Here is a 27,725-nt window from a genome sequence, read left to right on the forward strand (position 1 = left end):
TGGCTTAGAGAATTGTCCATATTCAAACTGGCCAGCTGATAGGTTCTGTCAGTTCCCAGAGGAAACTGTAAGCACCCCTTAGCAAGGACGTCCCTTCCGGGACTACGCTTGCTAACCTATGACAGTAACTTAGTATAGGCTCACAGTCCATGATACACTGTACCCCTGGCACTGTTTGGAAGAGTTCAGCACAGAAATAGATTTCTTTTTTAATTTGTATCTTGTGCTCCTGATCATCCTGTGCCCTGCGTACACTTCTGAGCTGTTATGACAAGTGAACTGGTAACAGATTAAGTGAGCAGATGTCTGATAAATGGGCATCTGGATTACCACAAACCTCTCCATAATCTGGAGAGAACTGGAGCATTATTGCCTGCAATCCAGTTTCTTAGGTTTTTCCTTAACCTTATAGGGCCAGATTCCTAGCTGGTACAGGAACCAGACCACTGGTTGTAATGAGTCCTCCCAATTTACACCAGCTGAAGATTTAGTCCAAAGCACACAAAACAAACAGGTCTGTGCCACCTTGTGAAAACTGACTGGCATATAAGACAGCTTTGCTTAACTCTGAGCCTCGTGAGCTGTTTATATCTCAGCTTTTATGGAACAGGTAGAAAGGTGAATGAGCAAAATATGTCAGGAAAACCGAGTTGCTTATGTGCAGGAGTTCTTGATGTTTTTGTTTTGTGCTCAGTATCTGTTAGAGGTGGGCAGTGAAGTTGACTTGAAAAGAGCAGGAGTAAGCCTTTGTTCTTGAGAGAGTTCTTTAAACTTAAAGCAGAATTTTTTCTTGGCTGAGGATGGAGGAGTCAATAAAAAGTACATTAGACAAACTTTTTTCAGTTCAGTAATTTCATGTTTCATACACCTGAGAGAAAATAAACTCCTTTCCCTGGAAATGTTGTTCTTCTCTGAAGCTGTTACCTGACAATTTTCAAGAAGAAAAAAACATATGCTGCAATTTTTTTGTCCATAAATTGGTATTAAATGGAGTTCAGGCTGACAAAACCTACTGTGGTGTAGGATTTGTTCAACTTAGTAAATTCTCTCAGCACAGCAACTGGTCTTTTCTGGGTTCAAACGTTTTGATTAAAGGGATAATTTCCGCACATTGCTACAACTTTTCTGAAACTTGTTTGCCTGCTGGCAATGACTGTGTTGGCAGCGTTCCTTTGAAATACATTGTGGATTTCAGAAACAGAGAAGGGGGGGGAAAAAAAGTTTTCCTGAAGTCTTGATCAAGGTCTTTGGCCTCTTTTTCCTTCTTTCAAGGAGGAGTTCAGTTGAGAGGGGAGCAGCCGTTTTCCTTAGGTTTTCCCTATGGGATGGGGCAGAGAGAGAGGGTGCTCAAGAACCCCCAGAAGAGACCTGGGCTTCTGGGAGAAGTGGCAGTGAGCAGCCCTTGTGGCCATGCCTGGCAGGGGTCTGGGCACTGAAGGGTGGGGCAGGAGGCGAAACACGAGGTCCTTTTCCTCCAGGGAGCCAGAGAACGTGGTGGCTCACTGTGGCAGGCAGGCGAGAGCAGATGTTCATTTCTTCTTCCGTGCTGGGGAGATCTGTCACACCTGGAAAAGCAGCACTTCCCAGAGCCATGAGGGCTCTGCAATGCAGACACCTTTCTTTGCTCTTTCCTCAGCAGTTCATTTGGGAAGGAGCATCAGGACAAAAGATGAGATCGGGAAAATTCAGGACATGGTCGCTGGGAAAACACCATTATTTCTATTCCCCTTTTCAGCCACCTTTTGCATCTGTCCTTCGCAGCCTTGCTGGATAAATCTACCATTTGAAGCAATTCTTGCAACAAATTATTTAGCAAAGAATTTTCTTTTTCTTTCTTAGTTTTGAGCAGTGATGGCATGTGCAAGTTCAGATCCACCAGACCTTGCTGTCAGTAAATGAGATCTAACAGTTCATAGGGTACTTTGATCCCAAAGCAGCTTTTCCAAACTCTTTCGCTTAATCGTGATGCTGATAAAGGCATAACTGTTGCACTAAGGGGAAGGATAGGATGGCAGCCACCCTCCCTTCCCTGCAGAAGAAACTACTCTTTGGTGTTATTTTTGGTAACCCTACATGAGTGCATTTCCGTGCTTTGCCTTGCTTACAAAGTTTCTTACTGAAGCTCTGGGCTTGGCAATTTTGTGATGTTGCACTTTCTAAGTTTGTGACTCTCATCATTCCAGGCAACAAAATGTCGAGCAGAGGAAAAAGAAAGCACTCAGCAACAGTTTTGAAACTCAGCAACAACCTTGAGAAAAATGGCATTTTAATAATTTATCTGATGACTTTGAATAGTAGTAATTTAATGGTTTATTCCAGCTAGTTATGATCTGATGTCACTGTTTTCTAAAGATAATGATATGAATTTACAATTGGTGTCTTCTCAAACAAATGGATTTTAAAATATTTCCTTGGTGAGGATTTGGTATTGACCAAGTGGAATAACTTTGCACAACTGTTGATAACAAAGATATATCGGTCTAAATACAACAAAACAAATTAGAGATTGCTAAGGACATTGCAGTATTCTATGGCTTACGTTATTTTCATCTGATACAGAGACTTTGAAGAAAAAAAAAGAAATGGAAACACAAGAAAGATGGCTTGAGTGAATTACATTCAGATTAGATCTCTATAATTTACCCAGGGATGCCATCTAACACGAGGTACACTGTAGTACACTTCACTGAAGCCTTGCTTTGCATGCTCACAGGACATACTGGAGCACATGAATGTAAATTTCTTTCTGTTCTTTTTTCAGATGCTGGCTCAGGATCTGGGGACGGAGGTAAGAGCCCTCTTTTAATATCTCTGTACTTTTGTGTACACACATTGTCTTCCACAATTTCGGATTCTGAGTGAATATGCTTTGCAATTTAGTTGTTGCACTACATATTGTCTTTCGTTCAGCTCTGTCTTTGAAAAAAGTGGTATTTTGCATTTCAGTCAAGCTGGAACCTAATCATGACATGCTGTTTTCTAGGGAAATTCAGAAAGCTGTGTTACTTCTAATAGGACTTGGAATTATTCATAGGTTGTGCTAGGAGCTCTATCTCCATCTACTGTTACAGTTGCACTCATTTGTTTTATGTTTAGGGTAATATTTCTTTTGTTTTTAAAACATGAGCCAAACCCTTGGCTCCTCCTCACTGGAGGATTCAAGCCAAATATTTTGTGGTAGCAGAGAGCATTCTTTCAAAGATATGAAGAAATGTCACAGGGAAAGAAGAATGTGTTTTTATAAGAACAGCAACAGCAAAACTGAATGTGGAAATAGCCTGAGCCCTTTGTGGCATATGGGGAATACTGTAAAATGTAGGTAAACTAGCATTTAAGTTGGGGTTTATTTTGGGTTTATTTTTTTTATTTCTTGCTGCAGTCATTAATGGATTTGCTTGCCTGACAGCAGTCCTTCTTGGAAGCACAAGTGTTGGGTCTGGGTAGTGCACTGCCTCGGGGTAGGGAGTGTGACTTTTAGGGCTTGTAGGTCAGGCTTCCCTGGGAGGGCCAGGGCTAGTCTGGGTACCTGGGGAAGGTTGTCCTTGAGAGTTCCCTTCATTCTGCCCCAGCTCCCTGATAAGCTCAAGGAGCCCCATGGCAGGGCAAGGGCAAGGCCAGCATCAGGCGGGGAGGCTGCTGGGCTCCTCTGGCTGGGGCAGCCACCAGCAGCTGAGCCAGCTTTTGGCATGACACAGACAGCAGGGCTGGGCCCTGACCCAGTTTTGTGGCTGCTCCTGGTTGGGTTCAGGTTTTTCAAATGCAGTCACGTTACTTGGCAAAGTATCCCCTAGTCCTTGTTTAATTTTGGTAACCAGGATATCAGCAAGCACAATGTGTATGGAACATATTATTTTTACCTGTGAAAAGGTCAACAACATGAGCATGAGGCACTTCAAGGGGGCTGATTTTCTGACATCAGACTCAGGCTGTTTTCTGGAACTCAGGACACTTCAAGATGTTTCAAGTCTGGCTCCCCAAAAACTGCAACGTGAAATATTGCTAGTTTTTTCCAGCTATTCCTATTTTACTCTGATGTCCTTGTAAATTGTCTTTTTAAACCATTACACCAGAAAAATACCTTTTTCAGTGCTTATCAGAAATTTACAATTTGATTTATATGTATGATAGGATTTACACACCAATGGTCAATAAATTGGTTTTCGAATGAAGTTGTACGAAATTCATCACGCACGTATCAAGGAAGACAGATAAGGTTTTCACTTTGTTTGGTAACTGAGGAGGTGGGAAAACAAACTTGGCCACTTTCTGAAGGTAATGAATTCCATTCTCAGAAAGCATAGGAGTTAAAAAGCATGATTTCCAAACAGTTTCATTTTAGAAGTTAAGGTCGGCAGAAGATGAGCAGAGCAGGGCCTTGGGGCTGATTGCGCAGGTAGTAAGGAAGCAGATTTGTGAATGAGACGGAAGCAAGTTGGGACATGTGTTTAAAGGTCTACAAAGCTGCCTTGTATTATTCAAGATTTAGTAGGCAGCTATGGCTGTTCTTGAAGTACAAAAGTATATTTATGTGCCCTAAGAAGCCAAAGAAGCTAAATCCAGACAAGTAAATACTGTCACTACATCACTCTTTACTAGACATGGTCTTGTTGTAAAAGCTGTAATAAATTTTGGATGTCATCACAGTAAGCCTTGTAAAATCCACTCCAGCAGTCATGAGTGGGGCATGTTCCCATAAGAAGCCTGAGGTCTTAGGCAATCTTGTGTTTCTGATTTTTCCTGAAAATTCTTTCTTTCTTGTGCTTCTCTAAGCGGTCTCAGTTAACAGAGTAACCAGTGCAGCATCTTTTTTATCAGAACTCCTGCCACAGGGACCCTGCCAGCCAGCCAGCTGGGAGATAAGGGAACCAAGTTTTCAACAGGCTTGTATCTCTTGGTTGGATTTCTTTGGTCTGATGAGGTACATATCCAGTAACAAATTAATTCAAGTTGTGTTTTTCTGGTTCTTAAAACATGGCAACTTTCCAGGTGGTTTCCCCCATGACTGACACCAGTTCAGCTCCCAATACTGCTGCTCCTTCAGTGGAGCTTTTCACATGAAGCTATAATTGCTAAAGGGCTCAGAAGAGCTGGAAAGGGGTTGGTGCAAGGGACAGATGCAGATAAGCACACCATGTGGTCATACAAGCCTCCTTTTCTCAGGACACTGGTCAGAGCATGAACAAAACAGCCAGAGGCTGTGTTTCCCATCTGGGTTTGCAGGGAAGTCTTCTCAATTTACTGTGTGGGATTTGGGGTTTTTTGCTCTCCTATCAGGGATGCTGACATCAGAGAGGTCCCAGCTTTTCAGCATTTTACTGATCTTGAGGGCTTTCCAGAGGTGATTTAATCCTCTTCTATGCAGCAATAACATATAAAAGTCCCCTTATTTGTAAAGTGATGAGGAGATCTTAATCTCATTTGATTACTGACCCTTCAGCATACACTTTTGGGGATACCCAGTAGATGGGTAGGACAGTAGGTGTTCGAGTTTCTTACTGCAGAAGACACTTTTCCCTGTAAATGAAGATGAAAAATGCAGAATCAAGAGCCATTTCAGTGTTTTGATTGCAGAAGCTGGGAGTATGGTGTGGAATTATTTAAAAACCCATATCCCAGAAAGATACTAATCAGAAAGCCAGAAAGGATGGATGTGAAAGACTTTATACAGAGAGTAATTTAAAGAGATTCCATTCATTTTCATCTATGCCGTTCTCTAGACAACTGGGTTTTTTTAGAACCCAATGATTCATGTTTTGGTCTTGAGCAGCTTTGTAATGAATTCTTGCTCGTTTCCTGGCTTCCTTCTAACAGCAACAAACTCAAGATGCTGTATTTCATTATAGCTCTTAATGGGCTAAGAACATCTCTCCTTGGTTTCATTTTCACACTGAGCACTTCTTTGCCCTCCCTGCATTGTCTGCACTCCCAGCTCTGTTGACTGGCTTTCATTCACAGTCTGATGGATTCACTGGGGGTGACTGTCACGCTGGGTGTTGCTGTGACCCCCTCCATGGCAGTGCATAAGCACCTACCTTGAATTAGTTTCAGAATCTCCTTCAATTTCCGTTCAAGTCCTGATGACTTCAGTGGGAATTCTATGGGGTCCTAGGTACACAGATCTTATCCTAGTTTGAATTTATGTTAATTCTTTATGATCTAGAATAAAGCAAAATTAAAATAAACCAACCAAACGAGTGATAATTCATCAATACCATCATCACCATTTATTTTACAGTAGCATCTAGATGCTAATTCTAAGATTAGGACTCCAGCATGGTACACCCTGACACTGTGAGGCACTTCTTCACAGAGAGGGAGAGAAATAAAAACTGTGAAGCAGTCTGGATATCCAAGCTGGGCAAGGGCTGGAAGCTGCATCACGCTTCAGTGTCTGAATTGGGAATAGCACATGCTGCTTCAGAGCCAAGCCAGTGCTGGGGCTTTTGAACCCCAATGTTTGTCAGCAAACCCATATGACATCCAGAAAGATTCAGAGATTATACTGCTCTTAAATTTATTCCTGATCTGTTAGACAAACCTGAAAACCAACAACCTTACAAGCCACCTTCTTTTCCGCCTCTCTCTGCCTCTCTTGCTTTGTGTGTGTATTTTAAGGATGAGCGTGGCTTGTTTGTTTGTTCGTTCTTTCAATCTTAGCTGGAAAAAAAATGAAGTCCTGCAGCTCTTTGTAGGTGCCAACATGTAGATTTAATGATAGATTTGGTATTCTGGTCTGCCTTTCCTGTTGACTTAGAGATGTGTGAATAAACACATACATATTATAAATCTGTATGGAGCAGCAGTCATCTTGAGACACTAACCCAGAGAAAATAGGGAGGAAAAAATTAACACTTTGAAGCCTATGTTATTTTTTTTAAGGCAAACCGTAATGCAGCATGTATATACTTTTTTTTTTCCTTTAATCAACGGGTAAATGGCTACTTTGACCCAGCTGCATTTGCATTTGTCTCCATGCTGTTTTTGTATGGCTTACTTGAATTCAGGAGCTCTGCTGCTTTTCCAGTGATTTCCCTTTCTGTTTTATTACAGTGTTGATTGATGGGCAGGCCTATGCAGAACACGGTGAATATTGCTGTAAACGCTGTCCTAGCAATCACACTTGAGCCAAAATACACCATAAAACCTGGAGCGTATATTGGTTTGAATGAAGCACTGTATAAAATGCAGTGCTGATAAACACACACATACACACATGTTCCCAATATACAGAATACTCTGGCTGTTCTAGTTTAGCCTTGGAAAGGTGTTCATATTTTGAGCTACAGATGCTTTTCCTGGGTTTAATAGGTGATTCAAGCTTCTCTCACGTGAATTTAGAATATTTGCTGACCCCATGTGCAATTGTCAACTGCAGTAAGGAAATAGGAAAGCTTCTTTTACCCTAATTTGATTTGGGAGATATAATTTAAAGCAGCATCAGAATGTCCAGAATCAACTGTAAGCAACGTGCACTGACTGGGTAAATACCTCTGGAGGGAATGTTTAAATCTTAAATGATTGACCTAACTGTGGATGGTCAAATATGTCTCCTTTGTTAAACGGGTTTTTACCTTGTTAACCTCAGCATGGCACTGAGCCCAAACCAATAAGCTCTTTGAAAGGCCGGGTTTATTAGCTCAGGCTCTTCGCTGTCCTAACATGATTACATGACTTCCAGTTCAGGGCTGGTGCTCATCTGACCTATATAAGAGTTAGGTCAGGGAAAGGCAGTTCATGTCTCTTTGTGGCCTTTAAAAATCAGGAAAGGATGAAGTTCCCATATGTTTTTGTGGACTAGAAGAGAAGCACTTGGGCATTCACAAGTGCCTGACTTCTAGACCCCTGCCCGGGGCATTTTGTGCTGGGTAGGGTGCAGTAGCAGTTTCAGAAAATCCTAGGAAGGTATGGAGATGACCAGGATACCAGTTTTTGGATTTCTCTTAGGCTCTCATTTGAGCTAAGTACTGAGCTCATTGACCCTGCTAGGCTGAGATGTTTGAGCAAATCCCCATATCTCCTAGAAGCTCTCCAGGGTTATAGATAATGTACCAGCCCTGGAAGATGTTGGGTTTGGATTTAGTTGCCTGGGTTCTTCCTGTGTTTTGTGTGCTGCTCCTGAAGCTAGAATGCAAAGACCCAATGAAAAGTGGTGCATTCTGTACCTGTGCTTGCTGTGTTATTGATGGGCAGAAGTCCTTGCTGTGTTCCTGGTCCCATCAAGCAGGCTGTCGACACTGAGGAATGCCACGGGGAACAGCTGACGGGTAGTGAAAGAGTTGTGGCCCGTTTTCAGCCATTCATGCAAAACTGGAGAAAATGAATAGAAGATGCCATGAAGATCCCCAGACTTCTGTAGGCGAGAAGTATGAATGACGTTCATTCATAGCCTCTTTCCTGCATTATGCAATCCTTTAGGTTTTTGGCACTTTGTGTAAGTAGTTCAGAGCTACACAGGGATTCTATGAATGGAAGATGCTCACCTACATCAAAAAATACTGAGGATGCCCTGGTTTTGCTTTAGAAGTCAAAATTGCTTCTCTGCATAGAAACAGAGAAAAAAAAATCCAAAATGTGCTGTCTAATCGTGCAATCTGTAAATCCATGAATAACTAAGTCATGAAATCATCAAACAAATCCTATGATACTCCAGCAAACAGATTAAAAAGGGAGCGCTCGATCACAAATACTCATTTATTGGTCTGTTCTTGTAAACACAGCAAGAGAGAGATGTCATGGTCTAGATTTGTCTGCTACATCTCTGTAAACCTGGATTAATTTTCCTTGTGACAACTGTGGAGTCACTAGAGATTAGCCATGATGACAGTGAGAGGCAAATCTAGCCCACTGTTCTGCTTTTTTATGCAGGGATTTCTTCCACAGAGAAAAGAAATTGGTTTTAACTTTCAAATGGCTCTTCCAAGCATTCTACAAACACCTTATTTCATGGGGCAAGAGCACGTGTTCAAGCACGTGCCTCATTTCTATCACATGCTTAAATGCCATTGACTTTTGAATTTTCCTTCTGAATGTGGATGTTTTGCACAAGTGAGATCTGAGGCAGCCTGGGACTGACCAGAACCACTTCAGATCCTTATGCATCTCGTCATTATATATTCTGAGGTTTAGTGATTGAAGAAGCTGATTCACTGTGCACTCGCTTTGAACCGGTTTTGGTGTGACACGGGATTTTGTTAGATGCTCTCATGAGATCTTAAAAAATAACAAATGGGATGAGAACTGCCAAGTCTCTCTAAAGGTTCATGTATTTTCTTTCTGTGACTCCTGCATTTCAGACCTCAGCTGCATCTGGCAAATTTAATACATTCTGCCCTGGATGTTTAAATTCCCTTTTGTCTAAGACATTTTCTTTCCTTTCAGAGACTGGGAAATGAAACCAGAAATTTTGCCTGCTATTTTTGAAGTCAGTGGGAGCTTATCTGCAGGAAGGGCACAACTGATTCCTAGAGACTTAGCAAACTGGAGACAGCCACCTACTTCATGTAAATGCACACACACAGAGGACAAGCTTAATGAGTGTGGTGCAAGCCCAGGAATCCAGAGCAGCTCATAATCAAATCCAGATGAGTTAGAATTTTATGGGAGAGCATTACCAGTTCTTAAGATGTTGCCACAAGTCTTTTAGCCCAGGTTTTTTAATAGCTTTGTAGAAAATGCTTAGTTTCTAATTTAAAATAAACATTTTGCTTGTTGCTCAGGAGAATTCTTGAATAGAAGCTCAAAGTGTTTGACAGTAGGGAGATCTCTAAACTGAGGCACGAAAATACCACAACTCAGGGAAGAAGAGTCAAAACCATTCCATGTTATTTCAGGTGAATTTTTTAATGCCTTGGACTTCTTGATCCCATTTGTTCTACCTGCATGAGAGTTAGATAATGATGGTGCCTATTTAAGCCCATTAAAAAAGCAGATACCAAAGCAGGTCTCTTTTTACCCCTGCAGCCCCATATATCTTGCAGGTAGCAGTGTAAAGAAAGCTAGTTGAGGAATTTTAATGTTGGTTATTCATAAACCCAAGAACATGGGAAAGTTCTAAAGGTCTGAGAGAATGTACATGTGTAGGTATTAAAAAGAGTAAAGGGGGGGGAAAACGTCAGATATTTATAGGCCTGCCAATCTGACATTGATTGAGGTAGAACAGGGCATGCAGTCCCAGACCTGCTCAATAAAGAAATAAATGAGAATTAATGCTGAGCAATATGGGCTGATGTAATAGATTCTGTCAACTAATTGAAATGTTATTTATGAAGCTACAAGTTTGGTTGATATAGTGTACGTGGATGTCGGTGAAGCATTTGGCATGCTGCTACATGACACTATGATTAAGGAACAAGAATCATGCAAAATTGACGTGGTATGCAATTAGCGGAGTAGAAGCTGCCTTTCAGGATGTAATTACAAGTGGATTTATCATTGTTAGATGGACAGCAAAGCGATCAGCCTTATGCTCTTTATTTATTTGTTTGTTTTAGCAGTGGCCTAGGTGGGCACATACTTTTCTCACTGATCAGGTATCAAAAGGTATCTCTGGGGAAATAAGAAATGAGTGGTTCACTGTTTCAACCCGCTCTGATTTACACCACTTGTACTCTGGTACAAGTCCTTTAATGTGGCCAAACATAAAGCCTCAACCACAGAGCAAAGACAAGAAAGCAGAAAGTGAGTGGGAAAACGCCACTGGGAACAGTGATGCTCCAAAGAAAGCTGAGTTTTGGTAGAGAGTGCTCTGCAAACGCAGCACGGCAAAGGGCCACTGGTATGTTTACGAATCAGACTCTTGAGCAGGAGTAAGGATGTCAGAGTACCTCCACCTTTACCAGAGGAGGTGGCTGCAGCTCCAAAGGCCCTGAGAAGGAGGGGAAGCAGGCCGTGTACAGTCAAGGGCGTGGCTGCCGAGCAAATGCAGCCCTGAAAGCTTTGATGCCTTAGGCTTTGTCAGGGGAAAGGAAAGGAAGGGGTTGCTTAGGTCACCATCAGTAAGTACCAGCGTGGGGACCTCAAACGAGCAGCAGGGCTCTTTAGGCTGACAGACAAAGGTCTAATGAGATGCTGGGCGGGCAATTAAAGCTAGACAAACTCTGAGTGAAGTTTATATGTGTGTTTTTAAAGGAAGGCAATAGCACAATGAAGTAAGTGATTAAAAGTTATGTAGGATTCTGCAGTGCTTGAGGTTTTGACCCTTGGATGTCTGCATTGCTCTACTCAAATGAGGATGAATTTGAAAGTCCAGAGCCTCTGTCACATGGAAGAACATGCTCAGCAGACCCTTAGTTCTAGGTACCATAAATTAGTTTACACATGAAATAGGCAGAGTTTAGCCTATTTTGTTCAGCAGGATTGCTGTGCTAAGCAGTCCAGAAAGGGATTGATTATGTGGGTGTGTTTGCTCATTTCAGAATCCACACAAGTGTGTTTCTCTGCCCTCTCCCATCTCACTGTGTACATTTACATCTGCAGGTAGTGGAAGCAATGTGGGCTTTAGTAGCAAGTGGAAAACTTCATGCATAATGCTCTGCTAATTGCTCTGTATTAAAAAATAGGCCACACTACAGTGCATTTCATCCTAACACTTCTCTATGTTGCCAGGCACTGGATAACTTCAGTAGCTCCTGATCTCATCTGAGTTGTGACGGGCCCCTTTGGGCCTCTCTTTGTCCTGCACTGCTTCCCTGATTCCCAGTGTATTTACTGGTCTGCTCCAGCTGGTGCTTGGAGGGAGTCCTAAAGGGGAGGAGGATCACCAGATGACTCTGGAGGATCTGTCCAGGATTTTTTTCCTCCTCATTTCTCCAGGGGAGGATCACACCCAAAGAGCTCTGAAGTTCCAACCAGTATTGATGATGATTAAATAGAATTTGATTTGTATCTGTTACTACAGAGAGCTTCCCTGTGTTTGATGTGGTGTGTGTGTGATTGGGAGGCAAGAGAGAAGGTACTGGGGCAGGCTGGAATTGCTTTGGCTCATATACCTTGTCCACTAGACTCAGACAGAGAGACATCTTCATATTTGTTATAATAGGGCCTTGATAAATAAATAGCTTATTCTTTTGTACAGTGCTTGAAATTTTCATCAAAAGAGGAGGAAGCCTCTTACATGAATCACAAGGCCAGTGCAGGACAGGTCTGTGCTGTAATTCATTTAGACAAATGTTGAAGTGAATTGACGGACTCAGGTTTGTTTAGATTAGTGGCCTTTTGAAAAATGAGTTGTCCCATGTATACAATTTTTCAATCTGTTTACATCTAATTAGCTGTTCAGATTGGCTAAAATTAAGCGGTGTCACTTGTAACGCATTCAGAGGTGAGGATATGATAAAAGAGGCTCTTTTATAATCTCTTCAAGTGGCTCGGAGCACTGGCGTAGTGTGAACTGAGGGCGTGTGGAAGATCAATCTGTAAGGTGGAAGCAAATACAATCAAGCTGCAATCTCACAAATGTAGTGAATTGTCTAAAGCACCCCTCTGGTACTGATTCAGAGAGAGAGCAAGTTTTCCTGTCATCCTCTCCCAGGACTTCTTTTTGGCAGATGTGCCTGGCTGGCTGGGGTGTGGTGTGGTGTTGGGGCGGCTGCCCTTGTACACTGGATCTTTACCTGTTCCACTATTGATTCCTGCATGCTGCATATTCCTCCCTGGAGACAAGTCATTTGAACAGCTTGAAATCTAAAAACTGATTGCTGCAATGTCAGGTTTCTAATTCTGCAGCGCAGCTGACAGCTCTGGAAAGTCCCTATCAAAGGCAGAAAATACAAAATTCTTCAGCAGACTTTGTTCTGCCACCATACGGCCCCAGTTCTATTTTACTGCTCCAAAGCCTACAGGCTTTCACGTGTTTCTGACCAAAAATTCTGCTATTAATATGGAAGCTTCTTGGCAATTAAGCTGTTCTTATTGCTGCATCAGTGCTTTTAGACCGTGACCAGCAAGCAGCACCCTCTGCATGGCAGCAGCAATTCACTTCTCGTGCTTAGTAATGGATACACATCCAAGGAGATTTTGGCACAGGTTCTCTCAAATATTTTTGAAAGATGTTGTTAGTCTTTTCTTTCTTCCTTGGCTCTCTGAAAGCTTTTGCTAGTAATGTGCAGAACAGTCCCCTGCCCTTGTATAGCAATCCCTGAGAAATGGAGCATTTGAGTGTTTGCAAAGCTGTGAGCTCTGCCATGGTGAGTATTGGGTGCTGTCACCTGGATCCTGCCTCCAGCGTCCTGTGGCATGGCAGAGCAGTGCTGTCCCCTCTCAGCTGGACACTCAGACCCGTAGTACAGGACACCATGGGCTATGGACAAGTCTCCCCTGCCCCATTTGTGCAAGGAGTGTCCTGGTGTCCTGTCTCTCTTCGCAGGACCTGGTATGCTGGGATCAGTGGTGATGATGCACCTGTGTATCTGTGCTGGAAATGAAAGCTCAGCAAAGTGGCTCAGAACTTCAGGGGCAGGGTCCTGCCATTCCCTCAGGTGGCACAGGAACAGCAGCAGGGGCCATTTAAAAGCTGGCAGGAGGAGTGCCCTGTGAAGCCTTTGCAGGCAGCACTGGAGAGGCTCAGCAGATGACACTGTGGCAGCACAGCTCATGGATAAGATGGCCTGGCTGAGCTGTCCGTGTGCCAGGGATCTACCTAGACAGCAGCATGGAAAAACTGACACTTGCCCAGGCACCTTTGTCATCACAAGCCCCTCCTGACCCAGCTCCCTTGGATACTGCCCATAGCTGCTTTTGCACCCCTTGTATTTCCCAAAAGGAGAGGGGAACTGAGGGCACCCAGCAAGTTACACAGTCAAAGCATGAGATGTCAGGGATCAGGCCCGTGCCGAGCCTGGCTCCATCCTTGCTGTTGGAGTTCTTTCTGGTTTCCTCCTGGGGTTTTTCTCCTCCTGCCCCTGTGGTGGTGACTGTTCCCTTGCTGTGGTAGTGTTTGGGCCAGGCCAGGTTCCATTGTGTCAACAGGGGAAGGTTGCATTTTCCTGTGGTGTGGGATCCTGGAAAAATGTGCTTCATTAGATCTGAGGCCCTCAATCTCAACGTTTCATCAATCTCCTAAAGGTAAGGGTGCCAAATGACTAAGCAGTGTCTATAGGCAGCAGCAATAATTTTGGGGTTTTTGTTGAAAAGAGAGCATTTTACACAGAGAGGAACTCTTTTAAAACCAGTAGAGTAAATCTGTCTCTGAACCCATTAGTGTTACTTATGGGCTCAGGATACAAAGGTGCAGCACGCACTAGCACCTCTGCTATAAGGAACCCTTTTCTGGATGCTCTTAGCTGCATAACAGCTGCTTTTAGTCTGAAATTTTCCGTCTATTGTCAGGAAGATTTTCTTGGATTCCCTTTCTATTTGAAAACACTACCATGAGCCACTTTTGAATTGACAATAATATGTATGAAGTAAAAAGTTTTGGGTTTTAGGCATTCATTCTTACTTGAAAAGAGCAGTTTTAACAGGCATGAGCTGGTACCGGGCAGTCTTCCACAGGATTTTCTGTTTTCTTTGTGCCTATCCATCTACCCTCTACCTGAGGTTTAGGTACCTCCTTTCCTTTCCATCTCAACTCCTGTGCTACATTTGTTGGTTAAAAGAGAACCTCTTGATTTCCATGTGCAGTTATGTTAAGGTAAACCTGTTTTACAGAGATCAGCTACACTGAGAATAATCTAGGATTTGTTACAGTCCCAAGCCAGTGCTAGGGTGGACAAATAAGTACCCTTAATTTGGAAGTAATGATGAGAAAATCTGTCAGTGATTTATGTATTGGAAAGAATATCTGAAGTAACTTTTGAGAGCATTACAGTTATCTGCAAACAATTACAAATGCAGAACACAAGAAGGCTTAAAGTTGATAAACAAATGGGAAGAAACCTCTACACATAGTACCCTGGGAATTCCCCAGGCTACTTCACCATATTTTCCTGTCTTCATCTTTAGGTTTTCCTGCTAGATTGCTTTTCAACTTCATAGGAAGGAGGGATTTTGCTCTGTCTTAACTAGGGAATTAAACAGCTGCTAGGGGCAGAAAAAAATGGTGGCACAAGCAATCAATCTTTCATCGTATTACACAAGATGTATCTTCTTGAAGAGATTACTGGTGCAATCTATATAATTAGGAATATGCACCCCCATTTGTTTTAGATAATACGTGGTGGCTAGGCATATAATCTGCATTTTCTCCTTTCCCATAAAAGCGCTGTGCCTTCAGGATCAGGGCCTCAGTTGTCTCTGCTGTTTCTGTGTTTAATGGCATTGTAGAACTAACTGATGAAATGCTATTAATTTGGAGGGATGAAGAAGGAGCATAAGATCCCCAGCAGACTCTGATCTGACTGCAGTAAACTGCACAGGGAGCTGTCAGACTGCACAAGTTGCTAAGGTCAGGTTAAATTAGTGCCCAATTACTTGTACAATGGTAATAGGTGCTAGCATGTATGGTACAAGTGTCACTGCATAAATCCCAGCAAATTCCAGTCTTAAATTAATGGCATGGAGAATTCATTTAGTCATGTCACTTGGCAGATGGCAGTGTCTCGGAGTGGGGCAGGCAGTGAAATTTTTTTTGTTTTTTAGGACTTAGTACAACTTTTAGCGTTATTCATAAGGGGTTGGACTGGTTCACCTTGGTGTCTCAGCTGAGCTTATAAGCAGTTCTCATCTTCTTTACCTCCCATGAGGGGGAAGAATGGTGGTGAAGGTGCCATCACCTTGTGGAGACAAAAGTAAGCGCACTGTCATGGTCATGTTTGTACATAAACAGGAGAGGCAGGGGACACTGCAGAGCACCCTGGCCTGGTGACCCTTTGGGACACATGCTGAATACATCCAAGAGAGGTGGTGAGGGAACACAGTGAAGCACAGAAGAAATAGCCAGTGGTGAGGAAGGGAAAGCTCTTCTGTTCTCATCCTTCTTGCTGTGGTTGCACTGTTATTGTCTGGAAAGATTTAGTGCCAGAGAGTTTCATAAAAGACAGTAATCCTGCAGGTTGTGTTACAGAACTTCTCTTCCTTTAAGGTAGGCGGTCACACAAGGCTGCTGGAACATGGCTCTCGGCAATAGCAGCCAGTTATGCCATAAACACCATTACGACAAATGTCTCGTTCACCAGAGGCAGCCACCAGATGATTTATCTAAACCTTAGTCTGCTGCTGGCCAGATTAATTTTTTGTATGTTTTACATTACACTGCCATTAAACAAATACTTTTAGAATTATAATCCTCTCCTAGCTTGAGTTTCATCAAAATGCTCAACAAAGATTCCCCTCTCTTTGGAGGAAGGACAAAATACGTGCTTTTAAGAGCTCCTGTTGTAACCAGCGCCTCAATGTATAGTTTACAGGCATTGTAGAGGATTAGCTAGAGAGTACTCCAGAGGTGCTCTTCACTTGTCATCCTGCAGCTGACAATGTCAACTGAGGGAGAAGAATGTAGGTAAGAAATGCAAATAAGCCAAAGAGAGTGAAAATGTTGCTTTTTCCTTTAGCTTGTCTTTCAAAAACAGGTGGTGTAATTTCTGATCCTTTAAACCTACCCTTGAATGAAAGTGTGTTAGGGCGTGCTCCAAAACATTTCCCTACTAGTGCCTTCTGCGTAGAAACCATTCTGACTATGAAAAGCTGTGCCTCTGCTTTTACATTCAGAATTGCAATTTTGTAAAAAAAATTCAAGCTTTTAAGCCAACCACAGTATCCTTGTGAGAAAAAGAAGAGAAAGGTCAGTGAAGCCCATCCTTGATGAGAAGCAATCCCAACTGACATTCAGAAAACTGGGGTGGTAAACTGAGCCTAGCTCACATGGGGCAAACATGATCAACCTTTTCACTCATTTCAGCTGCTGCTGGACAATAATTTTCATCTAGATTTAGTCTTCAGCTAGATTTAATTGAGAAGCTGGTTTTGCTAATGAATTTGTCGGAGTTTACTGGCCCTGGAAGTTTTTGCTGTAATGCAGTCAGTATATTAAAAATGTATACCACAACAGAAGCAGTTTTGTAAAACAAGCTTTAATGCAGCATCTGCTTATTTGTGCCTTGGGGATGTGAGACAACAGCAAACTGCTTACTGCTTGAGAAATCAGTACACCACCACAGGCGTTGCTCTGGTGTTAGAAGTCAGGGCAGTGCCTTAATCGGGATGCAGATCAAATTGCTGTGTTGATAATTAGAAGACAATAAGCTTGCATGAAATTGAACCAAGATGAATTGAAATCAGGTAGTAATTTTCCTTAATGCTGACTGGAAGTAAGCCATGTCAGAAGGTAACCAGGATGCAATATTGTTTGCTGTTATAAAAAGGTCCATTTAAATAGCTCTCTCTCACCGAAGGCTATTTAACCTTTTGTAGGTATGAGCATTACAAGGGAGCCTAATGCATATTTTGTGTGCATTATTCTGCGTAAATGCATGCCCACAATTTTTATGTTTCTATGTGCATATTCATCATGGATCAGGCTGGGGTCATTGTATTTCCAAATCATGTCACTGGAGATAGCCAGGAGCAGCTGTTTCCAAAGAAGGTGAAAGAAGCTTCATCCTTGAGCTACCCTAGTGGGAAATGGCTCGCTGAAAACCACCAACAAATGCTTGGCTTGTGCACCAATATGGGAGTGTAAATGTGAACATGAATGGTCTCATAAAAAATGTGTTTGTATGTGAGAACCAGCTGTGCATAAACGAAATGCTGGGGTCTGGTGATACGATAATGAGTTCAACAGCGATCCCCTTTGCTGGAGTGAAACCAATTTCACTGGATGTTCTGTTTTCCTTGGATTCTGAAAGCTGAACACAAGACCCTTCAGGATGCTGAGGACCTTTCCCTGTGCTGGCCCTTATCTTGTTTGCTTCTGTGTGCTCCTCTCAGCTTCAACTCCTTTGTAAAAGACATGTTGTTTTAGGGGAGCGCTGCTACTCTTGAGAGCATTTTCTTTCCCAGCATTTCAGCGTGTCCATTTCCTCCCCGTGCTCTTTGTGCACTGCTTTCTGTGGTAATAGGACATTACTAGTTATATCTTTATTGAGTTCTGTTACTAATTGTTTGGTGACTGACTGTGGCACATTCCCATAGCATGACATAACTGGTTTGTTGTATTTTTTCATAGCGCTTCTTTCAAAGCAGATGAGCTTGTGCTTATGTTGATCAGTAACTAAAAGGAAGGCAGCATTTGAAAGCTCATAGATACAGTACGGCTGTGAGCTTTGGCTTGCTCTCATCAGCAGCCTTATGGTGGGTTTAATTTGGAAATCATTATTTGGACAAAACTGGGGCAGAGCTGCATCTCAGCTGGTCCCGAATAACCTCGCAAACATCAGCCTCTCAGTGCCTGTGCAGCTCAGAGAGCAGATGCGCTGTTTATTTACAGAGAGATGTAACTGGAAGCTCAGATCTACGCCTAATTTTGCACTGCTGCAGTGAGCAGTTCTAAAAAACTGTGTAGGCGCCTTGCCATCACTCAGGCAGCAGGACAGGAGACGTGCTGTGGAGCTTCGCCAAGGTAACATCCAGGAAACTTCCCATTGACTCCTCTCCTGCTCTCAGCTCCAGAGCACCACTTCAGGTGGTGATAGCAGTACAGAGCAGAGTATTAAGATGAAGTGTCGTTTCTGTGTATGGTGTTAATTCAACTATCAAAACCATCAGCAGAAGCCCTTGCTGAAACTGGAGGCATTACTATGCTGTTCATTTCGGCAGACGAATAGGGAAGGGTTTTGATACCCTTTCTGTGCTCCATGCCGGAGCAGTCTGGGTGCAGGCAAGTAGAGATGACCAGTGACATTGGGTGGGGATTTATAATTTCCAAGACTGCAGCTGGAGGAGTGAATCTGGTGGTGGTATAGCTCTGCCTGAAGCCTGATAGCTAAATTAAACCATCCACGGCAGTGTGTAGGCATTTAATGCTTCCCCTAATCATGTAATACTGCAGAAGGAAGTACAGGTGATCTGAAACTTTGCTTCCTGAAGTCTGGTGCCTCAGGAAGTGCCTTTGTTTCTGAAATGTCTGCCTCTAAGTATTTATTCAAGCACTTAAGGATTATTCAGTCAGATGCTTACAAAAGAAATAAATTCCTGAGAATACGTGAAATGTTTTTCATCTATCATGTCATGACAAAAAGCTGATGTAACTTCAGCAGATACAATGACTTGTGCCATTCCTGAAGGGGGTCAGGATTCAAAGAAGGTCTGAGTTTAGTGCCTTCTGCTTAAAGGCATTTAAATGGCCTTCAAGCCATTTTTAAGGATCATCCATCCTTTTTAAGGATCATTTTTAATGATCCTTTTCCTGCTTTGTTCTTTTGGAAGCTTGCTTTCTCTAAATCTGAAGGCATTTTGTGGCTATTCCTTAGACCAGAAAAGAAGGAGAGAAGTGCTATGTGAGTGTCAGTGTTTGCATACGCATCATGTAATATATGGGCATATAATAAGCAAGAACAAGTTACTTATATTTTAAAAAAATCAAAATGATTGGTTCATTTATTTTTAAAGCCATGGAAAGCAGGATTGTCCCTTTTTTCTTTCTTTTTTTTTGAAAGGCCTGCAGCAGGCAGAGACTATGGAAACCTGCATTATTAAAATTGACAATCACAATAATGCTCTAAAATCCACAGGAAGAAGCTCTGATGATTGAAAAGCCAAGGAAATAATCAGTAGTCAAGGGCAGATAGGGTTCCTAAAGGGATTCCAGCTTGTAGAGAAGAAATAATACACCAGGAAGTAACAAATAGAATTAATTGGTTCTTCAAGTAGAACAGTTACAGAAGGAAGGAGGATTATACATATGTATTATTATTTAAATAAAGTGAATGAATAGAGGACTCCAGACCTGCGGGTAGCACACAAACACTACTAAGAGACCCTGGGCTGCAGAAATAAATCTGCATTACAGCTGAGCAAGGAAAGAGGATAACAAGGTGCAGCAGGTCCACTTGAACTTATTTTGGCGGGTGATGAATTTGTTAAAATGTTAGACTTTCAGGTTTTAAAATCACATTTTTGAACACCAAAAAGTTCCATTTGCTTTTCATTTGTTTGTATTTTCACGGGTCCTTGGTTGCTCCAAAATAAGCAGCTTCGGAGCTGGAATTCTGCAAGCCTGACATTTAAATGGCAGTTTCAGTTGTATGTAATTTTCTTCTTCAGTCCTTTTGGGAGTATTTTAGTGTCCTATTATGCAGTGACTGTACTACAAACTGGAGTTGTCTGTGTCCAGTGGATTGCATGTCCTCTTCCATTTCATCTCTGGCTCTAGGTGGGAGTTCTGTGTGGGAAGCTTACAAGATTTGAGAGATGTTGTTGTTTGTAGTTTGGCTGTGTGCTCTAAGTATGAAGGTACTGGATAAACATAAAATACTGTTCTAATTGTGAAGTGGAAAATCTTCAGCAAGTCTAAAGTCTGAAACTGGTCACAGCAGCTACACTGTTTCCATTAGTGGAAATCCCTATAGCATCTTTCAAATAGACTTCATGTGTTTCTCCTAAAAGGCATAAACCAACTTTTTGCTTTTCCCAGCTCTTATAATTACAAGGGATAAAAATGTTTAGGATTTCAACGAGCCTTTCTGCGTGAGTGCAGATGTGACTCTTGGTGACTCAACCATTTCCCAGAACTTAAGTCACCCTCTATGTAATTATTCCAAAGAATTATCCTTCCAAAATTAGAAGAAAAAAACATGTAATTACAACTGCAATATTAACATACTTAATGTCTGCCTAATGTCTGAGCATCAAGTCAGAGACCGTATTTTCAAGAAGTATATAAACTGTAAGCAAAATGAATTGGGCCCCGCAACGTCTTCAACAACGATTCTAAATATATGAGCTCTGCGTCATTTATGCCATGATTGGCCATGGAAGCCAAAGAGAAACTGAGGAAAGTTACATTTCATTCTAAATGCTCTTTCTCTACCCTCTTTCTCCTTTACATATTGATCCGGCTGTTTTGTCAAGCGCAGCAATCTCAGCTCAGCTCGCCATGGGCTGCCGAGGTCCTGCCCTGCCTTTTGCTGGCCTGGCGGTTTTCTCGGCCCCTTCCAGGACAACACCCAGCAGGGAATAGCTCCTGTGCCTGTGGCTTTGTCCTCTGCCGACTGTTGCAGTGCAGGGCCTCAGCAGAGGGCCAGGCATGGGCCAGGAGTGCCTCAGAGGAGGGACAGCAGAGGAGCTGGGGAGGATAAACCTCTGTGTGAAGCTACGTGGTTGGAGTGGTCCGCAAGGATCGTGGTTGTCGGTCCCACATTTCTCTTCCTTATGGAAGAATTCACTTTTTAAAAGGAGCGAGTGTCTGTTGTGGAAAATGGGGAGGAGGAGACAGATCAGGCCAGAGGTATGTGTGCAAGAGCAGTGGAAGAAGAGATGCTGTTGAAAGCCCTAGAGTTGTGTTTTGTTTAAGGGCTTAGTCAAATAGAAACACTAGAGCCTTAAGTAGAATCAGCTTGTGTGAAATGAGCATCATCTATGAGTTTTGGTGTTTGTTTTTTTTATAACACCTGGTTGAACTCCCTCTTTTTTTTCCAGAGGACTTTGTTTTGTGCTTTAGCAGCTGGTTTGACTCCACCTATTTAAAAAATGAGTTTTGAGATTTCTCAGCCTGATTAAACCTTACTGGACTTCTGTTCACAAGGAGCTTTGAGAGCTGGAGTGTGGGAGAGGAAGGCAGCACTCTCACATAAGTGGTAGAAAATGTGACTTGCAGCACAGTGCTACATTTATGTGACGTGACATGCTCATGTGAATCAAATGTGCTATTTTTACGGCATGTATTAAATGTGAAATTGTGACTGGTGTTAGAGCAGTGCCAGAACTCCTGCCAATGTGCCATGTAATTTTATTTTAAGAATGAAAGGTCTTGAATGAGAACCCTGTATTTCCAGCAAATTTATTCCATTTGTCTAGGGTCAGCTATGCCCATAGGTCGTTGCCCCCTTTATGTTTGATTTCTTCCTTACACGACATTTGATTTCATCTCAGAATATGAGCAGAGAAAGCCTAGGTGGCTTCTGCAGCTGTAAAATAATGTACAGTGCATGAGAACATCCCTTTTGTGTGAGGTGTGCTCCACATCTTCAGCCAATGTTGACTGAAGTCTCTGGAGCTGTGTTAGCACAGGTCAGCAGAGGAAGAGCATAACCCAAGAGGTGAAGAGTTGAAGCACCCTTGGCTGGGAAATAACCCCTCCCAAAAGTGGGGTGGAACACCAAAACCGTGGTACTGTCTACAGCACAGACAGCCCAGGGGTCTGTTATTCATACAGAGATTATTCCAGAGCATGGTAAGTAGTTTGTGGATCCCTGGCTTGAGACATTTTGTTTTGCTACAAAAATGTGAGGTTTCAGAGGAGTTGGCTCCTTAAAGTCATGTCACGCTGTGCCAAGGAAAATGCCTGTCTGCTTTTAAAACATAGACATGGCTTTGATCCCTCTGTGTCAGAAGGAGGTGATTAATGCCAGGGACAGACTGGCACTGGAGGAAAGGAGAGTCATGGTGGGCACCAGACTCCTGAGGAACCCCCCCAGCTGCAGCAGGGGCCTTTGAGGCGGCGGAAGAGCAGCAGTGAGTCACTGTTTTGGCTAATTGGGGTCTGTCAAGTTCAAGTACAACACTGGGGACAGAAGGAGGCAATACACAGATGAGTTTAGCAAAAATAAGAGTAGAGGGGGTTCTGATATTTACCTCTGAAGCGTTTCTCATCTCTCATTATGTTCAGCTAAGTTCACATCTCTAAAAATAAAATTAAAAAAAAAAATCCCACAAATATAACATGATTTCAGGAAATTATTTTATAGTAATTATAGCTAATCCAATTAAAGGTGATTCGTAATGACTGCAAATTAATTACAGAAATACTGGATTTAATGAGTGGATTACTATTTGTTTTGATAAAAGAGAAAATGCAAATATCAAGCTAGACTATTTAGTTCACTTAGATCACACTGAGCTCAATACTGCTAGATTTACAGTACCATTTGTTTCCACAACGAGGGAGAGCATAGTCGCAGCTGAACACATGGAGACAAATATCAAGCCCTTTTCCTTTCAAGGAGTGTATTTGTACGACACGGTCAGACTTTCATGATTTTCCTATAATGGAAATCAGATGTGATGTCTGGGGTCAGAGCTTGGTGTGATGCATTGTTAAGTACAGAAGTATCTCTTTTTCTTTTTTCAGTCAGTTTCTATCTAATTTTCAGTATAAGCTTGCTGGCTTGTGCATGGGTTGCTGCTTGACAAGATGCTTCCACGTACACACAAGGTACACACCACGTACCTGTTCTCCCATCCAGCAAGAAGCTGAGTCATTGCTGTCTTGGCTGATCCTGTAGTGGCCTGGTCCTGCAGCTGGGAGGATATGTGGAGAAATAAAGAGGTGTGTGTTTGTAGTCAGGCCAGGCAACTGGCAGCCTGGCAAACCCAGGGTGCGCTCAGGGGAACAGGCCTTGGTGGTACAATAAATGCATGGGCGTGGGAAGGGACGTGGGAGTGTTGCATCCTGCAGCTCTGAAGGGAAGCAAGGGCAAGTGCAGGGTTGAGATGTCCAGGGCTTTGATGGGTGGTGCTTTGTGTAGAGGTGCTGGCTGGGGGACACAAATCTGATACCACAGCTCTGCTTCTGCACCTTCCTGGTCACCAGTTGTGTGGTGTTATCCTGCTTGCCAGGGGTCTGAAACATGGGAGAATTTAAAAGCTGGCACCAAGGGCTGGCTGTGTGTGTTGAAGGTGGAAGAAACGTGTTGATAAGGCTCAAGTCTTGGGAAGTCACCAGGTTTATAAAGCCAAGAGAACCTCCCATATCAGATAACGCAAGCGTCTTGAGGCTCTGATGGGGAACTTCCCAAGTTACCAAGCATTGCACGTGTAGAAATGCAGAGGCTTGTTCCAGAGAGGTGCACAGACCTTGGCCAGGTGGTTCCTTACTGGGCTTGCCACCTTCATCACTTCATAGAACTCTTCCCCTGCCTTTTTCCCATCTTGTCCAACCTGTCACTTCATTCTGACTGTCCATCAGCTTCTTATCTAAGTGCTACCACCATGCCAACCACTTGCTCCCCTGGACTCGCTGCATCATCGAAGATTTTTCAGCTCTAAGTCGCTCTTAAGGCCTTGATAATGCAGTTGTATTAGCAGTTTTTCTAAGAGTCTAACTCTGCTTTTGTCATCAAAGGTGATTGACTAAATAAATGGAAATGAGCTTCCTTCCCAGCAGCTCTTGCAGCAAATTAGCAATGGAACAAACTCTGGTTCCTAAGGAAGTCAGAAACTACTGAGCAACCTGTAATCAAGGTTCTCCTAATGTTGTGTTTTAAGTAGACCCATTATCATAGCAATGTCTTCCTGAAAGCATTTAGACTTCATTACCCTATTAGAGAAATTAACATATTTTAGCTGATAAGCTTCTGGCACATTCAAAAACTTGCAATAATGCTGGGTGTTGAAGCTACTCTAAAACATGCTTTCATTAACAGGGGCTTGTGCCACATAGGAAATGTATAAATAGAAAAACCATAATTAAAATGCCGCATTATCTTGTTCTAAACTTAGTGTGTCTTGAAATTTAAGTATACAACATTATCTTTAGAATTTTCCAGCAGAATTTTTCAATTTTATTAGTATAGAGGGAAAGAAACTGGATGTGGTTGGGGATTTTGTTGGTTGGTTGATTGTTTTGTTGGTTTTTTTTTTAAAAAGAGCTGAATTTCAAATATGACTGTAATAATTGTCTTTTTAATTAAAATTGGAATAAGTCTTTTTAGACCGGTCACTGATTCTAAGAGATAACTGATCATTGCTGTGGTATTCAGAGGAGAGATTGCACAGGAACACATCAGGAAGAAATGACAAGGAGGATCAGCAGGGTCAATGCAGAGCCCAGTGTGAGCATTGTGTGTAATTGCAAAGTCAACAGAGAAGAGCTGGTTTATGCCAGAATTTGATCTTGAACAAGAATGAAAAATAACAGAGTCCATAAATATGGATGGAAGGAGAGCTTCCTTTTTTGCTTCTTGCAAAAATAGCCAAAATTCAGATTTCTGAATGCTTTCATGGTCAGAAGAATGTATAAAGCCAGTTCCTGTGGTTTGGGTTCACAGCAACTCTCTCCTCCAAAGGTCCTTAATCCAGCATGATTTCCAGCACAGCCTTTCCATCAGTGGGAGCTCCGGCTGGGTATCTCATCTGAATGAAGCCGCTTATTCTCATGAGGCTTGTAGGGAATTAGTATTCTTTTAAAATCTGATCCAAAAGTTGTGGGAGTCATGCAGAGATTGATGGAAAGAGAAAATCAAAAAGTTATTGTGCTTCTCTAGCAGTGATAGAAGTAGCATGTGATCTCTGGAGGGCAGATTTAACTATAGGAGAGCTAAAACATTTTTGTATTTGTGGTGCAGGGCTGCCCCACTCTGTTCCAAATCAGATTCAATCCCTGGCTGTAATGGAGTTGTGAAAGCTCAAGCTGCAGCCCATATGTAGAGCACTGCATGGGCCCTGGGGTGACAGGGAAAGCATCCAAGGAGAGGGGATCAATACAGCCACTTGATTAGCAGAAGGGTGATGCAGAGCGTAAGGCTGGATCAGTGGATGACTTCTGATTGTAATTACTGTCACCTCTTCCAGGTCATTTCATGGTCTTCCAGATCAGGGAGATTTTACAAGTTTTGTCTTTTCAAATAGTCTGTGTTTAAAACTAAAAATAAACAAACAAAAATTAAAAAGCCCTCCCTCATTCCTGGTTCATTCACAGAAATCTTAGACCCATTATTTTTTCACATTTCCATAAGTTAGACGTTTTTCACCTTTTTAAGTGGGACTGCAAATGCATCCAAATGGGGGACTGAGAAATCTCACATGAGCAGGTGAAGGTTTGAGTGCTCATACTTCTTAATGGGCCCTGGATAATTGGCTGCCTTATTAGTCAATAAGTGACCTTCTGTATGCTTCTAGAAAATAATATCTTGATTGATTGTGGGCGTGTGTTTTTGTGTGTTTGTTTCTGCTGATGGGGAACACCCCAGCAGCGTGGTCAGAGGCAATCTAGGTGTCATTTCCTGGGCACAGCTTTGTGATATATTGGCCGAGCTCCACACAAAAGTAGCAAGCTCCCATTCATCAGACTGAGCTTCAAAAGCGTGGCAGGGAGAGAGGGTTGTCTCTGTACTAATGATCTAATACACACTGTTTGTATCAAAACTGTCATAGCAAGGACACTGGTGGGAGTAAGAATGCAGTCAACTCAAAGCTGTGCTTCTGGCGTTATCTGGCACATTTGCAAAATACATCCTCAAAAATGTAATTATGCAGCATTCACAGAGGTCTCATGGAAAATGTGTCAAGCTGGATGTTTATTCCGATGGTAAACCAACTCTGACATTGCTCTCTATGATGAAATGTGATCATGTGTGGGTGTGTAATGATGTGTATTCATGCACACATAGGTATCTGCATATTATATGCAGGCAGAACTTGCATGGCATTGCCTGGGTGCATATTTATGTATTTGCTCTCACACATGCAGCAAACGGGTGATTAGATGCCAAAAAAGGTACATTTTCACAGTAACGTTTTAAGGCCAACATGTAATTCTCTGATGCGGTGCCTTACATAAAAGTTGCCATGTGGCTTAGGCTTAAATCTGTCTTCCTCCTGTGCTCTAAAAGTAAGTTCTGTATTTCAAGTGGGGTTTTGAGGTCATGGGAGCCGCCTCACAAATGCATGGCTGCTGCGTTTCCTGTGGCGGGCAGGTCAGTGGGCAGCAGGGGCTCATCTCCTGCCCACGCCGGCAGTGCTGCACTGGGCAGGGAGCAGTCTGGGAACGTCCCAGATACAGCCAAGACACAGGTACAGGTAGTACAGGGACCAGGGAGTGCTTCCAAATGCTGCCTTTGGCCTCCCTCTGCCTGACTTTTAGCACAGCATTTGACTTTCATGGCCTCTGCTAAATTTATAGAGGTGGTTATGCCAGGAAACTCTGCTCTAAAAACGCTTATGGGCTCCGCAGAGAAGACAAGCAAGCGGGCAAGGAAAAAGTAGTAGCTCTCCTTCCATTTTACTGCTAAAGAACTGAGATGCAAGAGATTAATGGATGTGCCCAAGGTCATACTGGAAAGCTGCAGCAGAGCCAGGCGCTGAATCCAGATACTCTGCATCCTAGCCCAGTGCCGTAGCCATATTTTTTTTTCTGATAGTATTTAAAAGAAATACTGTTCCTGGAGAGTGGAACAAATCAGAAAAATAAGCTGCTGGTGTGCGAATGAGAAAAGGTCATTTGTTCTGTTTCATCACTTTGTTGTCCAAAGATCTAATTACTTTGGGAATTACCTCAATGGCTTTCAGTCAGTGCCTGTCTGTCTTAGGTCATTCCACACACCTCACCTTGTCAGTTTAAGGTGCTTTGTAAAGATTTTTTTTCCCTCTTAATTAAAAAATAATGCTTCTGGCCAGCTCTTCTGCACGTGTTTTTCAAACCTATGCATGAGGCTGAATACCAGTAGAGCCAAGCACTTGTACTCCTGACACCTCCTGATTGCCGTGTAAGAAGCGAAGTGCTTTTACCTGTAATATATCAGAGCTTTCCACAGATTGGAGATGACTTATAAATTGCATTGTGGAGCTTCTTCACCTGCAATTGAAAAGTAATCGCCGGGGTGCTGGGAGGTGTGGGCCATTCAAGAACACAGAATTTCTACACTGTGCAGTCCCTCACAGCACATTTTAAAATTAGGAATGACTCTAAATCAGCT

The 27,725-nt window shown here is 42.6% G+C and overlaps 1 protein-coding gene across 1 annotated transcript in view; it reads left to right on the plus strand.

Annotated features, from left to right (window-relative positions):
* Positions 1 to 27,725, plus strand: part of TMEFF2 (transmembrane protein with EGF like and two follistatin like domains 2) — a 143,363-nt gene that overhangs the window by 25,526 nt on the left and 90,112 nt on the right. Inside the window, exons 4-5 of the mRNA XM_042040593.1 lie at positions 443 to 449; positions 2,762 to 2,788. Coding sequence (XP_041896527.1) covers positions 443 to 449; positions 2,762 to 2,788 — 34 coding nt within the window. The remainder of the gene's footprint in view (positions 1 to 442; positions 450 to 2,761; positions 2,789 to 27,725) is intronic.

Source organism: Corvus kubaryi, unplaced genomic scaffold (genome assembly GCF_017639235.1).
Source record: "Corvus kubaryi isolate FWS band 111438036 unplaced genomic scaffold, C.kubaryi_AGA036_p1.0 37396, whole genome shotgun sequence".
Lineage (NCBI taxonomy): Eukaryota > Metazoa > Chordata > Aves > Passeriformes > Corvidae > Corvus > Corvus kubaryi.